Here is a 25,783-nt window from a genome sequence, read left to right as displayed (position 1 = left end):
CCTGTATCACCTGTTTGCAGTGTTTTCCCTGTCTCTAATGCGAAGTCAGGCAGAGCTGGAGGCAGCTCTGAATTAACAAGGAATTCTACTGCTGCAAAGTTTCATAATAACATTAAAATCAGACCTTGAAAGTAATTGAACATGCATAATATTTCTGAGAAAAGTTATCCATATGCACGTAAGCAGGGAATACGTTCTGTAACCAGCATTTGTCTCACTTGGTTGACAGAGATCGCTCCATCTAGGCCTGATAAAGTACACTTTGCTTTATAAAACTCAAAACCGAGTCTTGGAGAGGTTGTTTTTTTTGCCCGCATTTTCAGTACCAGGATCATCTTCGCAGCCTCCTCCAGACCCGCTCCTGCAGTTGCATCTGGTTCTTGTGGTGGGGTCTCTGGAGGGAGAGAGGGAGGGAGACAGGGAGAGGGAGAGAGGAAGGAAGGGAGAGGGAGGGAGGGAAGGAGGGAGGGAAGGAGGGAGGGAGGGAAGGAGGGAGGGAGGGAAGGAGGGAGGGAGGGAGGGAAGGAAGGAGGGAGGGAGGGAAGGAAGGAGGGAGGGAAGGAGGGAGGGAGGGAAGGAGGGAAGGAGGGAGGGAAGGAAGGAGGGAGGGAAGGAGGGAGGGAGGGAAGGAGGGAGGGAGGGAGCTGGCTCCGGGGGCTCCGGCGGCGCCTCAGGGCCCTCAGGGTCTCGCGCCGCCCCGCCTCCCGCCGGGTCCCGCCCAGCGCGCGCTCGAGGCCCCGCCGGCCAATCGCGAGCCGGGCAGGCGCGGCGGGAGGGGGCGGGACTTCCGGCGCGGGACTTCCGCCCGTGAGGCGGAGGCGGGCGGGTGCGCGCGGGGCGGCGGGAGCGGAGGGGAGCGGAGCGCGTCCCGGCGGCCGCCGCCATGCCCGGCATCGACAAGCTGCCCATCGAGGAGACGCTGGAGGACAGCCCGCAGGTGAGAGAGGCAGCAGCGCTCCCTCCTCCGCATCCCGCCCGCCTGCGACCTCGGGGAGCGGCGGGAGCGCGGCCCGGCGCCGCCTCGGCCCCGCGGCGGGGACTGCGCGGCGCGGCCCCGGTGGCACCGCGGGCGGGGGTCCCGGGGGCCCTGATGCCTCGGCGATCCTGGCAGCGATGTCCCGGGGCACCGGGCGGCAGCCCCGGGGCTGGCCTGGGCTCCCCGCCCCCGCGCTTGCCTTTATGGCTTGTTTTTGCAGACCTCGTGTTGACAAAGTCATCGCTTCTCGAGAGGATTTGTTCTTATCTTTGTCTTTTGCCGAAATCGCACTGAGGTTTAATAGATAACGTAGGAAGAGCAGTTATTGGCTGAGGTTATGGTGGCGGTTGTCGATGCTGTGAGTGGGTGGGGAGCGTGTAGTGCTGGAGACCTTTAATGGCTCTGATGGCTCCAGTTCCACTGCTGCTGCCCGGCCCCGCTCAGCGATGCCGCGTGTCGCCCCGGCGTTTCTCTCATACCTCTATTAAACAGGGAGCCCGGAGAACAGGCCTTACGAGGAGCGGCTGAGAGAGCTGGGGGTGTTTAGCCTGGAGAAGAGGAGGCTGAGGGGAGACCTCGTTGCTCTCTACAACTACCTGAAAGGAGGTTGTGGAGAGGAGGGAGCTGGGCTCTTCTTCCAAGGGACAGGGGACAGGACGAGAGGGAATGGCCTCAAGCTCCACCAGGGGAGGTTTAGGCTGGATATTAGGACAAAACTGTTCACAGAAAGGGTCATTGGGCACTGGCAGAGGCTGCCCAGGAAGGTGGTTGATTCACCTTCCCTGGAGGTGTTTAAGGCACGGGTGGACGAAGTGCTAAGGGACATGGTTTAGTGATTGATGGGAATGGTTGGACTCGATGATCCGGTGGGTCTCTTCCAACCTGGTGATTCTATGATTCTGTGATTCTAAGTGTTTTATTCAGCTGTGCTGGTTTCTCTTGCTGGCAGCAGTAACAGCGAGTGATTTGTGCCACTCTTCCTGGATGTGAGAAAAGTTGACTATATCTTTTGTTATCGCAGCTTTTTTGATTAAGATCCTTGTTTTGGTGCGTTGTTTATGTAGACGGGTAAGACTTCCTGTATTGTAATGGCGTACACGTTGGTAGCTTGGATTCCTCAACTGTAGGAAGAGAAACTGTATTTCTTAATAGGAACAACGACAACCATTTTCACAAATCTGTGAAGTGGAGGGACAACTTAGAAAAGGCAACAGGGGAAGGTCATGCAGAAAGTGTATCATTGCTTGCCAAAAGGCAGTGCCTCATATGGCTAAAATACTGGCTGTTAAATGAGATCTTGCCTCCAGGATGGTCTCTGGCCTAGAAACTACACCTGATGTATTCTAACGAAGAGGAAGAGTTTTTTTGAAGTGTTATAATCATTGGAATTTAACAAAATTATCTCCTGAAGGTTTGTTCTCAGTATATTGAAGTTGGAACCATTCCTATTTATAGGAAATGTCAAATGTAAGATAAATTTAGCATCGCTAAACAGTGGAATGTAGGATTTTTATTCCAGGCACTTCAGACTGGATGTTGTTTGGGAAGCATATGCAAAAAGAGTAACATACTGAAACATAATTATAAATTCTAGAATCTTTTGCTTGAGGTTATTTGTGATAGAGACCAGCAAAGCTTAACTCAGCCCAATGAGTTTCATGTGCTTAAACTATTAGACTTGGCAGTATTTTACATTTCTCAGTCAATCTAATATTTCAGGTGAGTTCTTGCTAACACCTCTTGGAAGAGCATAACTTGGACTCTATAATATTATAGTATTCTGTTATATTACTTAATTTGTCTTATTTTGAAATTAATGTAATGAAAATAGCAATAAATCTTGCTTGAAGAAAGAAGCAGCCTTGCTTTCTTTAGGAGTTGCTATTACTTTGATTGATGTGTTCATGAAGTATTATTGAAAAAGCTCATCAGCCAAGGTTGTTTCTTAGTGCTGAACTATGGATGGAGTCTTGCACCTTCAGTCATGTTTCAGACACTAACTTTAGGCATGTAAACTTCATACCAAAATTCTGCAGCTGAGGGAAGGAAAGGCTTTTCTAAATGGCAAAACCCATTTGCTTCCTCTTGTTGCAAGATAAAAATCTAACCACTGTGTTTGTAGAACTAAATCAAGCACCAAGTTTACATTGTCTTTTGCTATGCAAAGCAGTGGAATTTAAATATGAACCTGGGACATACATTACATACATACTCAGAGTTTATACATATCTATTTGGAGATAGTTTCTGCTCGCTTATTTGCATTCCCAAAGCATTGCACAATAAAAAAGCCAAGAGACTCGATGATATAGGCTCTATCTCATGTCACCGACACTGCCATAGATACAGTGAGAGGGAATGCATAGCAATTCCTTGAGTTCTAACTAGGTGGTTTCTTTATGCAGCTTATCGCTGTTATATGAGCATGTACAATGTAAACTATGAGATGAAAGTATCTTTAAGAACATGCAAAATGATGCAAAGTTTTGCTAGAAACATGAGTAAACAATTCCTTTAATTTTTTGCTAAGTGATAGTCTACCATAATGTGTTTACAGTCAAATTATTTTCTTTCCATCAGTATCACACAATGTTAGTTTGAAGTCTGTCACCAATAACTGATATTTTTACAGTAAAACATAGAAATTATGTTATTCTGCATTGTTCAGTTATAAGGAATAAGCATAATGGAGAAACCTGACGTGGTATTCCTTTAAAATTACAAGTTCAGGTTTATTTATGTTCAGGTTTAAAGGTCATGAGTTTATAATTCAGTAGGTACGGTACCATGTAATTGTTTTTTGCATTCTTTCATGTGTGTCTTCTTTAATGGGAGAGTCATAGCTATTAGGATGACATAACATGTTGCCACACCTGGCAAATATTTTTCTCCTCTTTCCTCTTCCACCACCCCTTTTCACTTGTCTTATAAACTAGACCAACAATGAAGTCATTTATTGTGTTGATGATATCGTTTGATTATGTTTTTTAAATATTTAAGTATCTTGTAGGCATTATACAGTATGATAATATTTGCGAGACAGCTGAGCACCTAATTCAAGTAAAATAAAATAATTTAATGTCAAAAGAATGGAAAAATAATATACTTTGTGCACATTTAGTATGTCCTTGATTATCATTAAAAGCAGAAAATTGGAAAAGGAGCTGAACAAGACCTCCATACTTGAAAGGGAAATGGACTAAAGTCTAAGTTATGTCAAGACAAGTCTTTGGCATAGCAAGAACTGCTAATAATAAAATACCTCACAATTCATATGCAGTGTGATCTTCGCTGATCTCATCAGAGGTTTTCCTGATGTCCAAACTTATGTCAGTCTCTTGTTCTTTTCCCAAGCCTCGTAAATTCTTTTTCTTCCTCTTTGAGGAAACAAGTTATTTAGCCTAGGGAAGACTAAGAAAAAGAATTTCAAGTGTTTAACAATCATAATTTTGGGGGGAGACCCAGTTATGTACTTATGATCCTTTCTGTTTTCTGTCTGGATGTTAACTTCAGTGTAAACACAAAAACAAAGCACACTCCTCTTGCTAAAACACAACTAGAATTAAGGGGTTTATTTTCTGTGTCTTGCAAGTGATACTCCTGTTCCTACATCCAAGAATCCCAACCAATATTTTTGATCAGGAAAAGCAAACATAGCCTGTGCAGAGTTACAGGTACGTTCTTTGCTCTTCCCCCTTCTGGGTTTTTGTCTCGGTGTAAGGAAAGTAATTGATGTCTTCATGGTGAGGACTAACACTGCTTCCAAGTGCAAAAAGGATGCAAGAACACTGAGTCAGCATCTCATTTAAGCTTAAGGGTAAGTTGTGCCTGAACAACCTGATTGCCTTCTCCTCCAGAATCAGTCATTTCATCATGGATGTAATTTGGCTTGACTCAAGCAAGAATTCTGACACAGCGCTGGTACCATCCTTCTGGCCAAAACAGGGAGGTATGGACTGCAGCGCTGGTGGAAAAACTGGCTGGATAGTTTGGCTTAAAGAGTAGTAACCAGCGTTTTGAAATCTAATAGGTGGACCATGATAAAGAGGTTGATTTTGAGGTAGATGCTGTTAAGCAGCTTCATCAGGGATGCGGGCAATAGGGTGCATAGTCATCAAGCTTGTGTGTGACAGCAGCTAAGGAATTGACTGACTGACAAGCTGGGGTAAGGAAGAAAGTACAGATCATTTTACTCCCGTTCACTGTGGAGTGGTGTGGGGGAAATACCTGTATCTTGAGAACAACAAGATGTAGGTTGTACTCTTCTGGTTTGGTTTAGCTCTTAGTTCCCTGGCCTTTTGATCGCAGAATTGACTGTTACAAAACAGGTGAATTATAGCTCCAAGCACTCCCAGCAACTCTCTCTGTGCAAGATGAATAGTGCGTTTTTTTGATCTCACAGCAGAAGAAATGTGTACACCTGACGTGCTGTTTAATGCCAATCATGTTAACCATTTTCAGTAGGGATGTATCACAGTGAGTCCTATAGTTGCCCACAGTTCTGATTTTTTTTCTGTACGCTTATGCGTATGTCCCTTGGTCCTTCCCTTTCTGAAAATGTACTTGTTTTAGCCTGGGGAGAGGCTGTCAGTCGGAGTGAGGCTGAGCTTTGATCTTTTTAAGATTCTCTGGCATGCAACAGGTATCATTCCTGTAAACAGTGTTGGAGGGTTTATAAATTTTCCAGTAATGAAATCTGAACTTTGAAATTGTTACACTTAAATGCTAATTTTCTAACTTGACATGTTAATGTTTTGGCTGTTTCATTTTTACAGACTCGGTCTTTGCTGGGAGTATTTGAAGAAGATGCTGCTGCAATTTCCAATTACATCAATCAGTTATTTCAAGCCATGCACAGAATATATGATGCACAGGTATTGTTGCTGAAATTCTTGAATTAAAAAGCTTTTGAACCATACTTCATGTCTCTTACTTTCTTTGAAATTATTATGAAGAATGATTTTTCATCTTCCACGTTCTTTAAATGGGGAATAAAATAAGAATTAGATGATAGCTTTTCTGTATGTTAGGGAGTAGGAAAAAACAAATTCTTGTGGTTGCTTTTGCAAGGGAGTTTCTTATGCTAAGTGAAAAGATTTTATGGTCTTTTTCTATTGTATTTCCCAAGTGTTTCTAGAATGTTTCCCATTACTGTGTCTAATAGTATGAATAAGTGAGAGGCTGGGTTTTACCCACAGTGTATTTGTTTCACTTATCGTATGAAAGTCAGTGCACTTTTATACCAAAGGCAGAACCTATTTTGTGGTTGTTTTTCTCTGAACGACTGTTGAGTTTATGGCTGATTTTTTTAATTTGTATACACTTGAACTGGCTTTTTTACTGATTTGTTACTCTTGCTTTTCATATTTTTATTTTACTGTTGTTTTCACATTGGGGTCTGGTGTGTTTATTGTAGGTTTGCTGCTATGTAGTTTTATTTTACTGCTTTTCAATTTAGCTTTTGATTTTTTTGCTTTCAACCACATTATGAAAGTTGAGTTGTTCCATACCACGAATCTGCTATAATTAGTTCTTGTTTGTGTACAAGTACAGAGCAGTTTGTAACCAGGTAGTACTAAGGTTCCTTGTAATCTTTTCTTTCATTAATATTCAGTAGATAGGGCAGCTAATTTGAAATAATTACATGCAAGTATGTGCTACATAACATGAAAAAAACAGAAATTGGTGCACGCAGTACAGGCTACGAACTTGGTATTTGTAAACACTGATTATCTAACTCTCAATAATGTTAGAGAAATGGAAGGGCAGTGTGCTTAGGTTTTTGAGGTTTTCTTAAAATCTGCAATCATATTTCAAGTTCCCTGCTTGTCATAGTTCCCTTTTGAAATATATGATTTTTTTTAATATTAATTTAAATAAAAATGTAACATGCTTGTGGTTTTTTGGTTTTGTTTTGTTTTGAATTAGAATGAATTAAGTGCAGCGACTCATCTGACTTCAAAGCTTCTGAAGGAATACGAGAAGCAGGTACTGCCTAAGTCATTGTTGTCAGGAGCACAGCGTAGAATGTATTTAGGTTTGGTCCAGCTAAAATGAACTACTAGCTGGTGGCTCAAATCTTTCCCAAAAGAGTCTGCTATCTTCATATTAGTTCTTCCAACTAAAACAATGAAGTTCCTCTTACCATGATGAATATTACTGGAAGATTTTACTTTTGGATCAGTGTTTTGAGGCTGGCTTAGAGTGGTAGCAGTGGGGTTTTGGCTCTGGTTTATAAACCTGTTTACTGTTAAGTGGTTTTAATGTTAGTGGTCACAAAGAAAAGAAATGGCATAGCAGTCTTCATTTAACAGCCATAATTTGCTCTTATTGTGAGAATAATTCTGTCTCTGAAAGGGCAGATTGTGGAATCCAGAGCTCTCCACAGGGAGCCCGGGCTATGAAGAGTTTCCTGTTTGTAGCTGTGCTGCTGGGACCCCTTTTCTAAGATGCACGTTAAAATCAACAAGTCATGTCTTTTAAGGAGGCCAGTACTTCCTATCCTCCTTCTCCACCTAATGAGATGAACTGGAAAAAGTAGTATTTATGAATTATTTAGGTTTGGTGAGTCTTCCTAGAGGGGTGAGATGACACTTTAGTTTTCCCTTGTTAATTGTTACTGATGAATAGGTGTAATGCAGATAGGATCAATAACACAGTGGTGCTAATCCAAAAGAATGAAGAATATTCACAGGTTTAGCTGGACAATTTGTTTTTAGGTGTGACCGTTTTGGTCGTACTCTTGCCTCCATTAAGGCATTATAGGAGTAAACTCTTTTGTTTTAAGAATTTCACATAATCATGTAATTTAAGAGCCAGAAGTTAAAGATGAACACCAAATATTGCTTATTTTTTGAAAATACTTAAATAATGTGTAAAGTTGGATGCAAATCTTCATAGACGTCAAGTCTGCATATTTCATGATTTTTTAAAAATCTATTAATTTATAAAATAATTTGTTAGATTAATTAATCTATTAATATTTTTTTTAAATGAAAAATTTTTTATTACTTTCCCCTGTCAGCAACATTCCTTCTCCACAGGACAATAAAAAAGTGCTTAGTTGTATCTTAACAGTATATTTTAAAATACTGAGAAACCTAATACGTTTGTAGAAATGATTGATACAGTTTTGTGAATGGCAGGAAGCACTGCAAACAACACGCCTTCTTTTATTTTCTTCTAGCGTTTCCCACTAGGGGGGGATGATGAAGTTATGACTTCCACTCTACAGCAATTTGCAAAAGTGATAGACGAGGCAAGTACTTGTATTTGTTTCACTTACTTTGCTAATGTTGTCATGTATAGACTTTAACTTGATTAATTATTCCAGGGTTTTTTAAGATCAGAGGTACAGAAATGGCTTTCCTTTGCAAGAGGTAACACTTCATTGTACATTGCAGCATATATTCACAGTTATGTAACCTGAAATAATGAATCATTTTGGTATCACGAGGATACATTGGGAAGAAGGCAGTTTAAGTTACTGTAGATACAGCTGAAACCAGACCTGAATGGCAGATAGAAACTATTGTTCATGAGAGTGTTTGTATGGTCTGATTTTAGATACCTGACTGACAATGGAACCTCCTGCTGTCTGTGTTAGAGACAGAGACTCTTCTGAAAGGCGACTTGGCACCACTGAGATCTGAATCAGGACTTTTTCTGTGATCCCTCTCCTCTCTGTTAACATTACATAAACAGCATTTTGGGAGGAAGAACACATTTGTTCTACCTCCGTAACCTGTGAAAGGCAGGCTGTGAGGTAGCGGAGGGCAACTGGAGAAATAAATGGACATCAGAATACATGGGACCATCTTCTGATGTGATCCAATAACTTGGAATAAAGTTGAAAAGTAGGGGCAAATACTGAACTTGAAAGGTCTTCTATAAAAAGGTAGTGATGAGATCAGGAACCAAGAAAAGAATAGCTGTAAAAAAATGAACATGGAAAATTTTGAGTTGTACGTGTCATCTTTTCAGTGAAATCCATGTCAACCTATCTTGATTTGATTTGATTAGTCTAAACTTTAGTTTCCCTAAAATGTCCTTCTTTCCCTTATCTTTTACAGCTCAGTTCTTGCCATGCAGTACTTTCAACTCAACTTGCAGATGCAATGATGTTTCCTATTACTCAGTTTAAAGAAAGGGATCTAAAAGGTAGAGTACTCGAACAAATACAGTTTCCAGCAGCAGCAGCAATAACAGAACTGTAGCACTTAGTCTCCATAGCTCTTGTTTCACTAACTAGAATACGCCACCTATTTTTCAGCTGTCAAAAGTATGTGTCCCCAATTTAAAAAAAAAAGTAAGTTATTTCTATTCATAAGAGTATTACAGTTGAAGAACTTAACACTTCTACTGTTTCAACAAAAAATATTACTTATATTATAGGAGCACTTATCTTCTATTCAAGATGAAAATTTTGCAAGTACTGTAAACATTAGGAAAGAATAACTTCCCAGTAATTTGCAAGTTCAGGAAATACTTGTGTATATTTTAATACCATGACATCAATATAATGGCTGGGCTAAACTCAAAAGGCAAAGAACCAAAATTTTGTATTTGTTTATACTATTAAGATTCAGTAAGGTGGTTCTTCAATGTTAACTTACTTAAATTGTGATATATTGTTTTGTAGAGATATTAACTCTAAAAGAAGTTTTCCAAATTGCAAGCAATGGTAAGTGAAAAATACTTAATGTTATAGATATTACAAGATGACAGTATTACTGTAGATTATTTACTCAGAAAAGTAGCGAAGATATTTGCGTGGACTAACTAAGGTGTAATTTTTTTCAGTGAACCAAGCACCTGTCTTTCCTTGGTTCACTTACAAATCCCTGCTTTGTGTACCGAAGTGTTAAAGCAAATTGACAGCATTGCTTTTCTTACAAGGCTTTAAATAATACATATAATTGTTAAATAATTTAGGATTACGCTACCAAAATTAGTAAAACCTACAGCACAAGTATTTGTGGCTGTAAACTAATTATAAACGGGCAAGAAGAATTCTTGAAGATTTTAATATGACAGAACTTTGTGTTCAGCTGGCTGTGCAACACACATAGAAAAGGTTTTCTGCTCTGTTTCATAAGTCATGAATTTATCAAAATGATTGTAAATTCTCTCTTGATTGCTTAGACCACGATGCTGCCATTACCAGATACAGTCGGTTGTCGAAAAGAAGGGAAAATGAAAAGGTTCGTAAAATAAAATACTTAATATTAAGATTTTTAGAGGAGATAAGAAATAATTTTCACCTAATATATACATGAGTGGTGGAAGACAATGTATGACAGATCCTACTTTCAAGTTAATAGTTTGTATGCTCTCTGGTCGAGGTTGTGATACTATATTTAATTCATTTTTGTAAAGAAATAACCACGCTATCCAGGGCGAAACGAATGCCGTATTTTTTAAAGTATCTGTCATGTAAGTTAGAGAAGTGGAATTGTAGGGTAAAATATGCAATTGCTGATGACAGTGGGTAGAACATCACTTTGTTGGGGTTCTTTTGTGCCGACTAGAAAGCTGTCCAGAAGGCATGTGATGAACAACCAAGTCTCAAACATTCCTTTTTGCCCCTCTTCCCTTGTCTTGTGTGTCTTCAGGTCAAGGCTGAAGTTATAGAAGATGTATATACCTCCAGGAAGAAACAGCATCAGACTATGATGCATTATTTCTGTGCATTAAATACTCTGCAGTACAAAAAGAAGATCGCTATGCTGGAACCCTTGCTAGGATACATGCAAGCTCAGGTAATTTCAGATTCCGTAGGTGTTAAAGAAGATGTAAAAGTGCTTCGTGAAGGTTGATGCACTGAAATCCATTGAAAGACTCTTTTGCAATCCAAGGAAGCAAATGAAGAAAAGATTTGCCTCATTCTCGTCCCTGTAGCTGCCACAGCTGCTGCCCGGAGCACTGGCACTAGCCAGCACTGCCCATTTCCCACAGTTAAGTTGGCCCCAGGCAAGGTCTCAAGGGCTTCCCCTCTCCTGTGCCTCCACTCATAACACAACAGTTAGCAAATTGGTGGGCTTTAAAAAATATAGAGACACCTTGGGATCAATAGAAGATCAAACCTTCCTTCTTTTCCAAGGCCTGTTTGCATTTCCCCCAGCTGGTGCACATCATCTTGACACAGTTAATCCCACTGCGATGTCAGCATCAGCCTTCACTTCCTAATAAAAACATACATTCTTCTCTCTCCACAGAGATTTTGGTGGAATGAGGGATGAAAACTTTAACCTCCTACGGTTTCATCTGTTAGTTGTTAATGTAGTTTTATTAATGACTCAATTCTCCCTTTTTCTCCTCATTTTTTTAAGATAAGTTTTTTTAAGATGGGTTCAGAAAATCTTACGGAGCAGTTGGAAGAGTTTTTGACCAATATTGGCACAAGTGTACAGAAGTAAGTTGTTTTTGACGAAATATCAACTATTATCAAGAAAATTATTTTTTTCTGTTTCTACGTATTAGTAAATTATCTTTGTTAATAACACATCATTTGCCTTAGTGTTCGCAGGGAAATGGAATGCGAAGTAGAAAACATGCAACAAACTATAGAGGACTTGGAAGTAGCTAGTGATCCACTGTATTTGCCTGACCCTGATACTACAAAATTTCCTGTTCATAGAAACCTAACACGGAAAGCTGGCTATCTCAATGCGAGGAAGTAAGACTAACTTGTTCTGTAAAAATTCCAGAATATTTAATTTTGCAAAACAGAGCTAAAAAAAGTATGCAATTTTTTTTTTTTCCTCAGTTAGCTGTGCTGATTTTACGTACTTAATTGAGAAAATAAGTCACATGGGAGCTATTCTGTTTCTTTCATTGGACTCTTTCACTTAATTAGCGTTGAGGTAATTTGTTACACTGACACACTGTCATTCAGGTGCAAAGCACAGTTACCTTGAGTTTAGTCTAATTTTGCCTGAATTTTCACATCAAAAGGAAAAATTAAAGTTTAGGAGAGTGGACTGTAACAGGAAAACAAGATTGCAGCTATCAGGATTGTTTTGTAAGTATCTGTCAAAGCTCTGTGATACAAATTACTAAGAAAATATAGCAGGCTTGAGATACACAAAGCAAAACATTCTCTGTTAATGGAAATACACTTCGAACCGCTTTTCTCAGTTTCATGAGGTAGACTTTGGTCCACTGGAGGGAGCTGCTAGTGCAAGTATTAAAATCCAACAGCTGATTTTTATAGTTACTAAAAATAAGGTGTGGACAAGAATAATATACTTGCTGAATGAGGCATTAACTTCTGTAGTAGAGGCCAATTGCAGCGATTTATATTGAGGAGAATGTGTGAACAAAATGGGAGGCTAAACTGCGAGTGTTAGTGATTTTTGGTTTCAGGTTCTTCCTCTTCTGTTATTTGTCATCATCAAAACTGAAGCAGTTAAGCCTTTTTATTCTAAATTAAGACTCACATCATCTAAGAAAGCAACTATTTTGTGGGTTTTTTGCCCAGCAATAGGTTTAGAATAAAAAAAAGCAAGTGGAAAGTGATTAATTTAGCTGTAACGCTAGCCTGAGACGTTAAATGGAGGAAAAAGTTGTCTTAAGTTCCCAGATGGTTTGTTCCAAGTGATTTTCTTGTCTTTTTTAATTTATACAGCTCACCTGAGCTCCTGATGTACTATCTTAAGTTCTTTTTATCTTTTAGTAAGACAGGGCTGGTATCTTCCAGTTGGGAGAGACAGTTTTACTTCACTCAAGGTGGGAATTTGATGAGCCAGGCAAGAGGAGATGTAGCTGGGGGACTCGTCATGGATATTGACAACTGTTCTGTCATGGCTGTGGACTGCGAAGATCGACGGTACTGTTTTCAGATAACATCTTTTGATGGTAAAAAGTAAGTATTCTCACATTATTATTACTTGTAGGTAATACTGGACTCACTAATAAAGAAAAGAAGGTGGTCTACCTTTGGCCAGATTGTAGCTTGACAGATTTTGGGGGACTTCAGAAGTAAAATCTGTGATGTCTTTTTAACTTTGTAATGCCTGGCTTTTATTATCAGCTCTGTAATGCAGCTGACAGATTAAAATGACTATGATCAGTTTCTGATGGTGTATTGTTACATTTTTTTAAGTTCTTAAGTTTACATAGGCACAATTAGAATTTTGTTCCTTTCCTGTATTCAATTTAAATGAAAAAAGGTTCCCTCCCCCAGTTAAAGGTTGACTGTGCTCAGCACATACATAAACTCTTCAGCCTGTCTTAATTTGTTGTACAATGTACAAACAGTAAAATGGAGTTTCCTGTCTGAATGTGTTTGTGAGAGATTTTAAATAAAATTGTTTTTTCCTTTGTCTTCTTTCAGGTCTTCGATCTTACAGGCAGAGAGTAAAAAAGATTACGAAGAAGTAAGCTTATGGGAGGTTCACATGGGTTCTGATGAATTTCTGTTGTGCAGAAGGAATACAGAGAATCCTGATTTTATAGTCATGATTTAAGCTTGCTTTGCGTTTCATCTTCAGTGTGACTAGAATAACTTTTTCAAGTAAAAATCCAGTGTTGTAAGGTACAGCATGCAGATAGTAGTGAATTTAATGACAAGCTGGGTGTGCAGAATACTGTTTTGGCTCCCTAAAGTTACAGAGAAAGTGGAAAAAGTGCTGAAACTAGCTCAATTCTGGCATTTCATCAAGTTTGTGGAAAAAAAAAAATTATGAAAAATTAAAATTATTTTTTTCCTCTTTCTTTCTTTCAGTGGATATGCACCATAAACAACATATCTAAACAGATCTATCTAAGTGAAAACCCTGAGGTAACTTTACTAAAACTTGTATTACCAGTAACATTTTAAAATTTAGACATGCACAAAATTAAAGAGAGACCAGCTGGATCTAATTGGATAGCACAGAATTAAGCTGAGTACTTCCTTCACATCTCATTATAAGCTTTACATGGTATGACAGCACACAATCTGTTTTCTCCTTCATCAAGTTTCTTCTACAGAAAGCATAAAAAATGTCATGTTTGGTATAACCTTTGACATCTTCAACATCCTGTATTTACACTTTGTATATGATCCTTTGTTATGAATTAATATGACACATTCAGATGGATACATGTAATTACTCCTAGAGGGAACTGACAATCTTAGGAATTAGATGGGCTTAGCGGTTTTGTAGGAAAGACATATTTTCACTTCATTAAAGAGTTATTTGCATTTTGAAGAGTTAGAAATTGGTTATTTGTTTCACGTAGAGAATCTGGATAAGTAAATTAATGTCATTTATATGGTTTCCATTTCTGTTTATGTAGTAAATGGTTTAAGGGTTTTTTTTCCCATCTCTCTGTTGCAGGAAATTGCTGCACGTGTAAATCAGTCAGCTCTGGAGGCTGTTACTCCATCTCCTTCCTTTCAGCAGAGACATGAGAGCATGCGTCCAACTGCGTAAGTTAGTGAACTATAGGTCACACACCTATGAAGGAAATCCTGGATAAAGGTCGTGGAATAAAAAAAAAACCAAACAGCAAAACTTTCTATGTTCAGGACTACAACTTTGATAGGCTAGAGCAGAATTTCTAGAACTCACCTTTTTAGTATTATTTATCATCTGTTGTTACAAGTAATCCAGATTTCCACCTGACTGGACAGTTTTGTTGGTTGCCTGGTATGTCTGGTTTGTGTGAATTCATAACAAGATCTTCCTTAATGTTTCCAGTGCCTGGAAGCAGACTGCACATTGTTTTAACATCAGTGTATAAATGCATATGAAACATAATGCTATCTGATGCAATTATTAATGCAAGGAGTAATGTTAACTTACTTCAATTTGCCTAGGAATGTAGGCTCTGTTTTTGTTTACTATACGCTGATCTTCAGGATTTTAAGTTTTTTGTTTTGTATTACATCCGAGTTTCAGAATATTCTATTGGTTTCCCATATGATACAATTTATTATCAACCAATGTGAAACTAAGATATCTTCATTTTGATTTTTGGTTTTGTTTTAGACAATCTCGTCCTCCTGCAGCTCGTACAAGCAGCACGGGGTCACTGGGATCTGAATCTGCAGCTTTATCAGCACTTTCCTTGGATTCCCTTGTTGCCCCTGACACTCCGATACAATTTGACATAATATCTCCAGTTAGTGAAGATCTGCCTGGTCAAGCAAAATCTTCAGGGCAGTCGGGCAGGTAGGAAATGGAGAGGGAAGGACAAACTCTGAAGTTAATGTTATTGAAAAACAAAAAAGAAAGACACGTTTAGACTACATCTCAAAAACACACATTGCCTTTGCCCTGACTCATATCACAAAATTTGCAGTGGTCAGCAAAGCAAAACAACCTCTAAAATTGTTAAAATTGAGTTGTAAAATAATGGTTTAATTACATGCACTAGATTCGAGGTGTAGCTGTCTATTTAGCAGCAGCTTTTCTTGCTTTAACAGCTAATGCTTTTAATTATTGATTTATTTTAATCTTTTGGTTTCACGAAGTATTTTCCTTTCCTATTGCTTGCTCACCCAGCAGCTTGGGTTATTTCCTCTTGGAAACTCAAGAGAAATTTGGTAGCCCTGCCTCCAGGTGATGATGGCATACGATGACACTCTTCTTAACCTGAAAGGTGAGTGAAAATGATCTAGGCTTCTAGAGTAATCTCATATACAGGCAAGTTAAAATTGTCTTCAGAGCTCTTCCCAAAATATAAAACCAGTATTTCCTACTTGTTTTTTTTTTTTCTAAACTGCCCATTCAGAAAAATAACTAAAAATCTGTACATCTGCACAGCGTTTCTGGAACTGTATGTACAGAATTCAGCTGATAAGAAAGCCTACTTACAGATCCACCTGCTCTTAACTACAGCAAAAATTGCCAAAAAGCTGAAAACTAATTTATGTGACTCTGGTCACAGTAACATGTTGTAGCCCCTGCCCTCTAGAAAAATGTTTGAATTTTCAGTTTCACCTAAGAGATACATAATAGTGAAAAAAATATATATTCAGCCCTTTTTTGGGCAATTTTCTTTTTGTTGTTGCTTGTTTTAGCAGAATAATCAGTTGGCTAACATGATCTTTAAGAATATATTGATCCAAAATAGACCTGAACTGTATTTCAGGAAGGTGAAAGGTTAACACTTCAGCTAAATTCATGTCATCAGTTACAATTCTATTCTAGAAAATCGTATTTTCACAGCAGAAATGACACCAAGTTGTGCTCAGCACTTGCAGTTAACCATCACTGAGCTGCAGACAGGCAACACGCTACCACTTTCCTCAGTTTCTGATACTGATGACATACATTTAAATTTTGGGTTTGCCTTTTGAGAGAGCCTGTGAGATTTTTGTGCTGCAGTCTAATCTAAATGGCAAGAAAAGTCCGAGCAATAAAAGATGCTAAAAGAAAGAATATCCCTTAAGTGAACTTAAAGCGGTCGGCAGCTACTGGGATGATTCTTCATTGAGTCCATGTTACATAAACACCATAGCAATGCAGTCCCGACTTGGAGTGCAATCCAGAATGATTTTATAAGTTCAAACTAGGCATTTTTTTAGTTAAAGCTGACAAAATACAACCACCAGTGTGACATGTAACTGAACAAGAGATTGATGGGTTTTTTTCTTTAATTCAGAAATTTACTTTTACACTAACTGTTGAGAGGTGACACCCTAATTACTGCCTTATAAAACCTAATTTGCAGTTTATTGAACCCGTAACAACAGATTTTTAAGCTACCTGTTAGCCAGAGAGAATGTTTTTTTCCTCTTTAGAAGTTCTATTTGAAATTTCCCCGTTCCCTGTACTCTTTTCCAGCATTGCTTTACTGCTTTTGAAAAGTGTAGACTTGGAAGCCTAGAGTATTTTCACTTTTCATTGTAACTGATAGCAATTCTGTCTCTGAGAGCCAGACAGCACCACATTTCTCTTGATCCTCTACGAGTAAAATCCCAGTGATGTTTTCAGAAAGCTGCATTTGAAACTAAACCAGTGACTTCCCTTCAGTAAGTAATTCTACAATTTGAGAGAGATGAGAAGTGTGGTGCTCCTGTGGAGTACTGAAGGGACCAGCTTTGGGCTGTACTTCCTGAGCCTGTTCTGTTAAATTCCAGTCCTAGAACCATATCTTTTCCAATATTAGTAAGGTCTTGACTTGGGTTTAATTCAGCTATAAAAATGAAAAAAATCCATGGGAGCAAAGCCCTCCGTGGAAGCAATAGGACAATAATACCTGGTATTTTTCCCATAATTTGAGTCTTCACTATAGCAATTTGTGTCTAACTCCAAATTAAATTGCTCGTCCTTACAATTTATCATACATTATTCCTCCAGATTACAAGTCTGTGAAATCATTACATGTTCTTATTTGATGCAGCATAAGTCTATTACATTATTCGTTAGCGTTTCTTGTAATCTGACTCCTGGTTTAATGTTTTCATTTTTTAATAGACGCACAAATCCTTTTGGTGAATCTGGAGGCTCAAAATCTGAAACAGAAGGTAAAGCAAAAATTTTATTTTGATGCAAAATAACAGGTAGATTTTGAAGGTGTTTTTTTTTTTTTTAATTTTCATCTGTAGTTTCTTCTACCACCCATTGTACAATGCTTAGGTACATAAGCAGTGTATTAGAAGAGTTGAGTCAGGCTACTGTCTGAAAGGGTGTTTTAAAAAGAATTCATTGCATCTTTTGTATTCACTGAACAAATGAAAAGGCGTGTGTGTTGCTGTTTTGTAATTATACCTTGAATTCATAAGTATAAGCAATGTCTTTACGAGTTATTAAAAGTTTGGAGGTTTCCTGACTGCAGTCTGTCTTTGGTTTTGAATGGAAAACTCAAAATAGAGTTCACTTTCTTCAATACTTTTCTTTGTCTTAGATTCAATTCTTCATCAGTTGTTTATTGTAAGATTTCTTGGCTCTATGGAGGTGAAGTCTGATGAAAGTCCAGATATTGTTTATGAAACAATGCGTCAAATCCTAGCAGCTCGGGCCATCCATAACATTTTCAGGATGACAGAATCACATTTATTAGTCACTTGTGACTGTTTAAAGTAAGTTTGCTTCCTGACTTCTACTGATGTTTATTTACAGATTCATCTTTTACTTTGGTAAAATTTTTTTTCTGGTTTGTTTTCAAAAACAAATTTTTAGGTTAATTGATCCACAGACACAAGTTACAAGACTACGAGTAAGTAACTTTACCTTTTAAGATAAATACATAGCAATGTAGTGTTCTGCTTTAAAAATAATATTATTGGATGTTAGCAAAAATCACCGACAGTATGACATTTCCAGAAAAATTTCTTCTGAAGTAGGGAAGATTAGTGCATACATCTAAAAACAGACAGACACCCACTAGCAAGTCAGGCTTAAAGGTGTGATATCAATAGGTCAAATAGGCTTTTGAAACCTCCATCCTGATTTGATAGGGTAAAATCTTAGGAACACAGAATATTCTGTTGTAACGTTTGATTATAAACATGTATAATGCTTATAGACAGATGTAGTTAAGGCTGTAATAAGCTCACATATAGACAGATGACTGAATCACATTGCAAATGTGGTTCCCATCTCTTATGTGGAGTGTGTTTTTAGAAGGTTTCTTATCTTCTCAGTAACTTAATCCTGGCCTTCTGCTCTACTGTTTGTGTTTCATAATGACGTGTTTGGTTAGGCTGTAACTTCTGTTGTTGCTGTGCATGTATGATACTGAAGTAATTAACGCACAGTATATTGAAAGCGCACATAGAAAGTATTTGGAACCAGTTTTAACACCTCCGTGTTTGATCCTTTTTGGCAGTTTCCTTTGCCCAATGTAGTCTTGTATGCTACGCACCAGGAGAATAAGCGCCTTTTTGGATTTGTGCTTAGAACTTCAGGAGGGAGAGTTGAGAGCCGCCAAACTTCTGTCTGCTATATATTTGAATCAAATAATGAAGGGGAAAAGGTACTGGTTATAGTTTTATCAGATTTGGGAATCTGGCTTAACTTTAAGAGTATTTTTATTTGAGTGTGTTTGATTATTTCCAATCTGTTTTGTGTTTAGATCTGTGACTCTGTCGGGCTGGCAAAACAGATAGCTTTTCACGCAGAACTGGTAAGAATCTTGGGGCAAGGGATACTTGTGAGTGGAAGGGAGAGAGTTTATTTTATGTGTGTAATAGAATATGTTCTGCAAGATGCTTATAGCTGCAGTAATACTGTTGTGCTGTATTTAGAGAGATTTGTTTTCTAGAACTTAAACCCAAGATCAAAAGACCAATGTCTACTGCGGAACAATATTCAAGATGGGATTCAGTTTGCTACCTTTAACAAACATACCCATCCTTTAAAAGAGAATAATCAAAACAGCGGTACAAGGGTTTTGAGAACACTGATGTAAATTGGATATATATCCAGATCGCAGGCTGTTGTCACTTTATTTACATTTTTGCCCTATAGGATCGAAAAGCATCAGAAAAGCAAAAAGAAATAGATAGAGTCAAAGAGAAACAACAAAAAGAACTAAATAAACAAAAACAAATTGAAAAGGTAATTATGTCATTATTTCCTAATATTCTTTCTTTTTCCTCCTTACTTTCTTTTGCCCTTTGGTACTCCAAGCTCCACTGTTGTTTTCTTTAGTGCAGGTTCATAGAATGTTACAGAACTGAGCCAATTATTAGAAGTATTTCCTGTGCAGATTTTGTATGATCTTGTATAGTAGTTTTTAAAAAGGGCTCTTCTGAGGAGATAAACAACAAAACGTCTCTGTGGGAGTTGGTAAGAGCAGTGCTGGAGGGGACACCTATCAGAGGCCCAAAATAATGCCCTTTGCTGCAGAGGGTTCCAGTGCCCAGTGAGGAAAGGGCTGTGGGGAGCCAGGCTAGAGATGAATCACTTGTTCTGAACTGCTGGGTGTTGTGGGCTGCAGTTACAAATAAGCTGTAAGCTGTTCTAATAATGCCAGCTACCGAAATATACGTGATTTGGTTTCCGATTGCATTTTGAATTCCATCTGTACAGGAAGTTTTCCTTTGATAGTATAAAAAGATAGCTTGTAAGTCATAATAATATCTTCTTTCAGTCATAGATGGCTTTAAAGTTAATATTCTTTTTCTGATCTCCCAACCCCACTTCTCAAATTAGGACTTAGAGGAGCAAAGCCGGTTGATAGCTGCTTCCAGCAGATCAAACCAGAGCAGCGGAGAAGGACAATTTGTAGTCCTTAGCAGCAGCCAGTCAGAAGACAGTGATTTAGGAGAAGATGGAAAGAAGAAGAAAGAATCTGAAGCCTAAGGTTGCCTACGTTATTAAAATGGAATTATAGCTATATCTGGTTAAATGGCACAGGTTCTACAAGCAGTGAAATAGAGGTGGAGGGTCTGTTGTATTATAAAGACTTCACAATATGTAGACCCTATTATGCCTTGATTTTCAATTTCTCAGTTAAGTGATTTCCATTTTCATGTCAGTATAATTTCTCTTCTGTATTCCAGATGAAGCAGGGCGCTGCTACCATATTTATTACAAAATTATGTTTTCTCAAGGCTTCTCTGCAGTATGGAAAAAAACCATTGTTTTTTTTCCTGCTTACCCCTCTGTGCAATTGACTGCTTTTGAAGCGAAACTTAGAGCTCTTATTGGACTTCAGTTGTACTAAAATGTGTTTTTTACACTCCAGCACGGAAAGAAAAGTAGATGTCCAAATCGAACAGTGCTAAGCTTTACCTGGTTTGTTGCACATAACTGTTCTTCGATTTTGAAACAAAAACCCTTATTAATAACAGTGAGATGTGCAGTAGTTCTAGACAGAAAGATCTTATTTTTGTTTCTTATTGCACTGTATGATACGGGCTTGGGGTTTTGGGTGAATGTAATGCTGAAAGACTTCAACAGGAGAGAAAAAAATACTGTCAGACCTTGATAAGAGCTGATGAGACACAGTTGCACTTTGTTGCATAAGGAGTGGATACAGCACTCCTTATCAAATGATAAGAATAATGTATATATTCTTGTAGCACAAGTGCCATGTTCTTAGTTTTTCCCCAGTACGTGTAATAAAAAGCTGTAAGCCTGAGTTCACTTTTTATAAAACATGCTTAGAGTTGCAGGAACATCTTGAATTCCAACATTTGAAAATCTGAACATGTAAATGCTTTGCCAGCAGTACACTATATTTACTGAAAATTATTTAAGGCTCTTTAAGTCTTTCTATGGAAATTGATTTTGCAAACAGATTGTACTAGCTCTGAAATAAGAGACTATGCTAATCCTGCATCCTAGAGTCAGTCCTGTCAAGCATTTTTCAAAGCAGTGTCTGATTACAGCTTGCAATCTGAGCTCTGTGTTCTGTACCCTGTGTAATATTTATTTTGTATAATGCTAAATGTGCATTCACCTTTTGATCCAGAAGAGAAGACTTGTTTGAAGAGAAATATTTATTTTTGCACTAATAACTATAAATACTAAAATCCAGTGGAGCAGAAGATATCTCTAATAGTGGCATGAAAATAAGAGGAAAAACAGAAAGAGAAGAATATGCTTACACTTCAAGTTATATTAGTAACAGTTACGAGTGTTGTACAGTTCATTGCGGGGCATTTCTGGCGTTCAGGAATGGAAGCAATTTTCAGAGTATTTCCCTGTCAGCTGGTGATGGCCCAGCCTGTGCTAGCTGGGGTTTGCTTAGTGCTGACGAGGTTAGGAATCTCAGGGCCTTTCTGCTAGGGGCTGTCGGTGCCTGGAGGGATCAGCATCCTCGACACTGTGCAGGCACCGCAGTGGCTCTGTGCTGGCCAGGGGAGGCTCCTCCTACCCTCTGGGTGGAAGATGCATCCAGCTGCTGTCACTGGAGAGAAAGGGGAGCAGCACCTGCCCTTGCAGCACGTGGGCGAGACAGAGTCTGCTGCTACTGCAGCAGGAGCCAGAGCAGCTCTCAACGCAGATGTTACTGGCACCACGGCCTGTGGAAGGGCTTCAGCAGCCTCCAAAGGGGTCACGGTACTCCTGCCTTAAATGAAGAGGGGGAGGCTGAGCAACAGGGAGTCCCCAGGTTCTCTTCCCGAATTAGTCACCCCAGAGTAGCCAGTCACTTGCAGAAATATCTGCTTTTGCTGTTGCTCAGTCAGGCCGAATGGCATCGCCCTGTGGCCACGTTTGGCTAGTGCACTGTCACCCAGACCACACCAACCCAAGGCTTTATTCTAAAAGAGAGTGACATTTTAATGTTGTCCTCTATTCTTAGCTCTCATCCTTAAGAGACTGTGTTTATTTGTGCCAACAAAAGTACCAATAGGAAGCAAATCCAGCCTTTTGTCCTTTGGTGCCTAAATTAGGCATACGGACAGTTGCACAGCGGCTAGTTTGTCTCTGCAAATCCTTGGGGTTAATGCTTCTTTCTCTTGTTTTTTGTTGGGTTTTGCTTACTGATTTCTGTTTTATGTCAAATAACGTGACAGCATAGCTCAAGGTTACTGTCTTCCTGTATCTTTTTCAAGTCTATGCTAAAGATGAAGTACTTCTGAAACATTAAAGCAAGAATGTAGAATCAGTGGTCTCCAGTTGCTAGGATCTAGTCCTCCAGCTTGTCAGAGTAGGCCTGGTAAGCGCGTTAACCACTTCAGCTGCAATAGCCCTCGCTCTATGAACAAATGAGCAATCTCATTACAAAGTAGTTCTGATGTGTAGCCTGTCTTGCTTTGGCCTTATCGAACAAAAGGCAGAACATTTAATGACACTTTCTTTTCTCACACTCTGCCATTACTGGTCTAAACATAATCCTGCAAAATTGATGGAGGCAGGAGTATAAAGTTGGCAGGAGCATCAAGTTTGGGAGCTGGCCTCTTCTCCCAAGTGACAGGGGACAGGACAAGAGGGAATGGCCTCAAGCTCTGCCAGGGGAGGTTCATGCTGGACATCAGGAAAAAGTTGTTCATGGAAAGGGTCATTGGGCACTGGCAGAGGCTGCCCAGGGAGATGGTTGAGTCACTTTCCCTGGAGGGGTTTAAGGGATGAGTGGATGAGTTGCTGAGGGACATGGTTCTGTGATTGATGGGAATGGTTGGACTTGATGATCCGGTGGGTCTTTTCCAACCTCGTGATTCTGTAAGGTGAATTTACTTTCATGTGGGATTTTTCAGACATAGTATTACATGACTGGAATTACTCCATTTGCTTCAAAATTTGTGTTGGATGATTCTCACTATAACTACTAAAAGTAGGGAAATTATTAAAGACAGTGGTTAACATTGATATGCGTAAATGAAATGGGGGGCAGTTATTTGGGAGAGTTTCATTGGTGTAAAATGAGCAAAAAAAAAGAAGTATCTAGGAGAGTAAGTCACAGAAGCTGTAAGAGCAAAGGGCAGGTCAGAAGAGATGAGGAAGAGGAAAGGGAGTGGTGCAGTGACTTAGCAGTAGGGTGAGACTTCCTGAGGTTTGTTTAATGGGAGGAGCATAAAGCTCTGTCATTAGAGCTACCTCAAGGCAAAGAACAGCTGCTGAGGTTTTATCCATGCCCCCTCTCCCCCCACTAAAAATCCACATAGTTGTTTTTTTTTCCTGTGAGGTTTAGAACTACTTAATAGGGAAACATTTTTGTCAATTAAAAGAAATAGAGTCCTTAGAGTCCTTGGGAGTACGACTTTTAATACAAACACCTCACATTCTTCTGGGAATGGCTGTGGTTGGGCTTCACTGCCTGAGCATTTCGTTATTATAAAGAAGTTATTGGTTGGTTTCCTGTCCTGTAATTTATTTCTCCTGTTTAGTATGTCCTGTTGCCTTTTACTTACAGACTGATCTTTCAAGCCCTTCCAGCTGAACCTGTAGTTTGCTTCATGTACATCTACTATTTCAGACACTCCTGAAAATATTCTTTCAAGTACGTGATTTTAGAGTGATTTTGCATAGGCATTGAATTAGCAGTGTAGTTTAGGACTAACTTTTTTACGTTGCTGGTTGCAGCCTCATAGTTCCTGCCACATCTTTTCCCTTAGGTAAGGGGGATATTAAGTTTGTTCCACCATGTAAACAGAACAAGTCAGTCTTGCTGTCATTGTTTCAAGCTACACACACACATCGTATGTGTAATGGCATGAGTGTGGAAATACAGAAGCTGTGCTTATCGGTAGGTGTTTTATTGCGTTATCAATAATACATAGCACTCCTCTATGGCCACTAATAGTTTAAACCAGAGGACGATTTAGAAATCGTCTACAACTAAACCGTATATGTAACTGGTTATGAGTGTAAACTAATTTGAATTTGACAATCTAGTACTTCCTGAATCTGTTAGGTTTGAAATTGCATCAAGACCATTTACTGTTAACAGTAAGACAATATGTAAGAGTTAAGGAATATTCCCTCTCTAGTGTGCTGTCAGATTTCATCTCTGTATGGATGTAAACCCAGAGCAGAAAATCCTCAAACAGCTGAAACTAGTGATGAAGATATCATCTATGTACACAGACATAAAGAAGCTAAGTTGACTGTGCTTATGTTTAAGGTAAATTCTGATTAATTAGTTGCGCAGAATTTAGGAGAAACCAATGGACAAAACTTATGTTGTGATAGTCTCTTGTTATTTCAGAAATAATTCACGTAAAGAACACCCGCTCTGCTTAGTGAGTTTAGTAGAGATTGTCTAGTCTAACAGCACAAGCTGATATTTTATATTCTTTCTGTTGCACTATTTACAGAAGTTCTTGCAAGTCAGTGAGTCGCCACAGCTTTGCTGTTTAACCAAGCAGTAAGCTGATTATTTTTTTCCTGCTGTAGTGGTCTCTAATGCGTTATGACAAGAATAAGTCAGTGTGTCATTGTGAATGCACTTGTATTCCTAATGAAGTTTATATTGCAAGCCAAGGATTTTGTACAATCTTTCAGATCATTTTTATAATAGAGTGGAGTGGTCAAATTCTTATGATGTTTTGGGTTGGTCCTGTTCTAGTGCAGTGTAAGTGATCTTTGCGATGTTTGGGACTGACTTGCACCTTTTCCCTCGATAGCTGTATTAAAACCCTCCAAAGGCAAACGTACGTCAACTCTGTTGTGTCTTGATCTTGGAAACATGGATAGTAAACATATTATGTCAGGGCTTCAGCTGGCATTTTGTAGATTAAATAAAAGCTTAACTATAGTAACCTTCTGGGTGGGATTTGTACTGAAGCAAAAACCTCCTGCATTTTTCATAACACTGACTTCCAGAAGTACCACTACTGGTGACAGGATGTGTGCCCTTCCATTAAGTTTTGACATACAGTTCTATCCCTCTGTTGCAAAGTATATCTCTGTTTTCATAATGGGAATCCTACTACCCAGGTAACGTCAGAGGAAGTTATTGTACTTGGGAATGCGGATAAGTTGGTGCTGGAGTGTTCAAAGACTGAACAGTAGAAGAAAACTGTTACTGTCAGGGTGGCTGTTGAGTGCACGTTGTTGTAGGCACGTGACAAGGTGTAGCAGGGCAGAGTCATGGTTATGGTAATGATCAAAAGTCACGTGTACAGAGGCTACACCAGCACAACCATTAACATGGGTACTGATGCAGATCTTAGCTGGCTCTGTTTGTGTATGATATGATGAACATGTAAAAAGGACTGGGTCATAATTGCATTATGGTTAAATTTGTATTTTATAAGGTTTATAGATTTTTCTGGGGAAAAGCAGACTTTTGAATTATGTAACTTCTGTGATAAAGATGCATGTATAACTAGAAAAAAAATCTATGCTTACTTGATAATGAAGGAATAAATAACTACTAATGCTAAGCATGTTGATGAAGTTTTTTTTCCCTTAAAATATGGGCTGACGTTTGCAGTACTTTTTTAAAAGAGCAGGCATGGGCTGGGTCTGTGTGT

The 25,783-nt window shown here is 38.9% G+C and overlaps 1 protein-coding gene across 1 annotated transcript; it reads left to right on the top strand.

Annotated features, from left to right (window-relative positions):
• Window positions 1–818: 818 nt before the first annotated feature.
• APPL1 (adaptor protein, phosphotyrosine interacting with PH domain and leucine zipper 1) lies at window positions 819–25,693 on the top strand. Its single transcript, XM_069865990.1, has 22 exons — window positions 819–937; window positions 5,751–5,849; window positions 6,904–6,963; window positions 8,162–8,233; window positions 9,048–9,135; window positions 9,617–9,658; window positions 10,120–10,178; window positions 10,590–10,736; window positions 11,307–11,389; window positions 11,495–11,653; window positions 12,653–12,841; window positions 13,313–13,355; window positions 13,703–13,759; window positions 14,301–14,392; window positions 14,955–15,137; window positions 17,388–17,437; window positions 17,818–17,992; window positions 18,093–18,129; window positions 18,742–18,888; window positions 18,988–19,038; window positions 19,383–19,472; window positions 20,070–25,693. The coding sequence occupies exons 1-22, from the start codon at window positions 884–886 to the stop codon at window positions 20,217–20,219; spliced, it is 2,127 nt and encodes a 708-aa protein (XP_069722091.1). The 5' UTR covers window positions 819–883; the 3' UTR covers window positions 20,220–25,693.
• Window positions 25,694–25,783: the final 90 nt, after the last annotated feature.

Source organism: Phaenicophaeus curvirostris, chromosome 11 (assembly GCF_032191515.1).
Source record: "Phaenicophaeus curvirostris isolate KB17595 chromosome 11, BPBGC_Pcur_1.0, whole genome shotgun sequence".
NCBI classification, from domain to species: Eukaryota; Metazoa; Chordata; class Aves; order Cuculiformes; family Cuculidae; genus Phaenicophaeus; species Phaenicophaeus curvirostris.
Note: the sequence above shows the minus strand (reverse complement) of the source record. Positions and strands in the feature narration are given on the sequence as shown.

Excerpts from the sequence above, each read along its gene's own strand:
- APPL1 (XM_069865990.1), top strand. The coding sequence starts at position 884 with ATGCCCGGCATCGACAAGCTGCCCATCGAGGAGACGCTGGAGGACAGC. Across the intron at positions 17,993-18,092 it reads GTCACTTGTGACTGTTTAAA|GTTAATTGATCCACAGACAC; the intron begins GTAAGTTTGCTT and ends ACAAATTTTTAG. Across the intron at positions 18,130-18,741 it reads CACAAGTTACAAGACTACGA|TTTCCTTTGCCCAATGTAGT; the intron begins GTAAGTAACTTT and ends CCTTTTTGGCAG.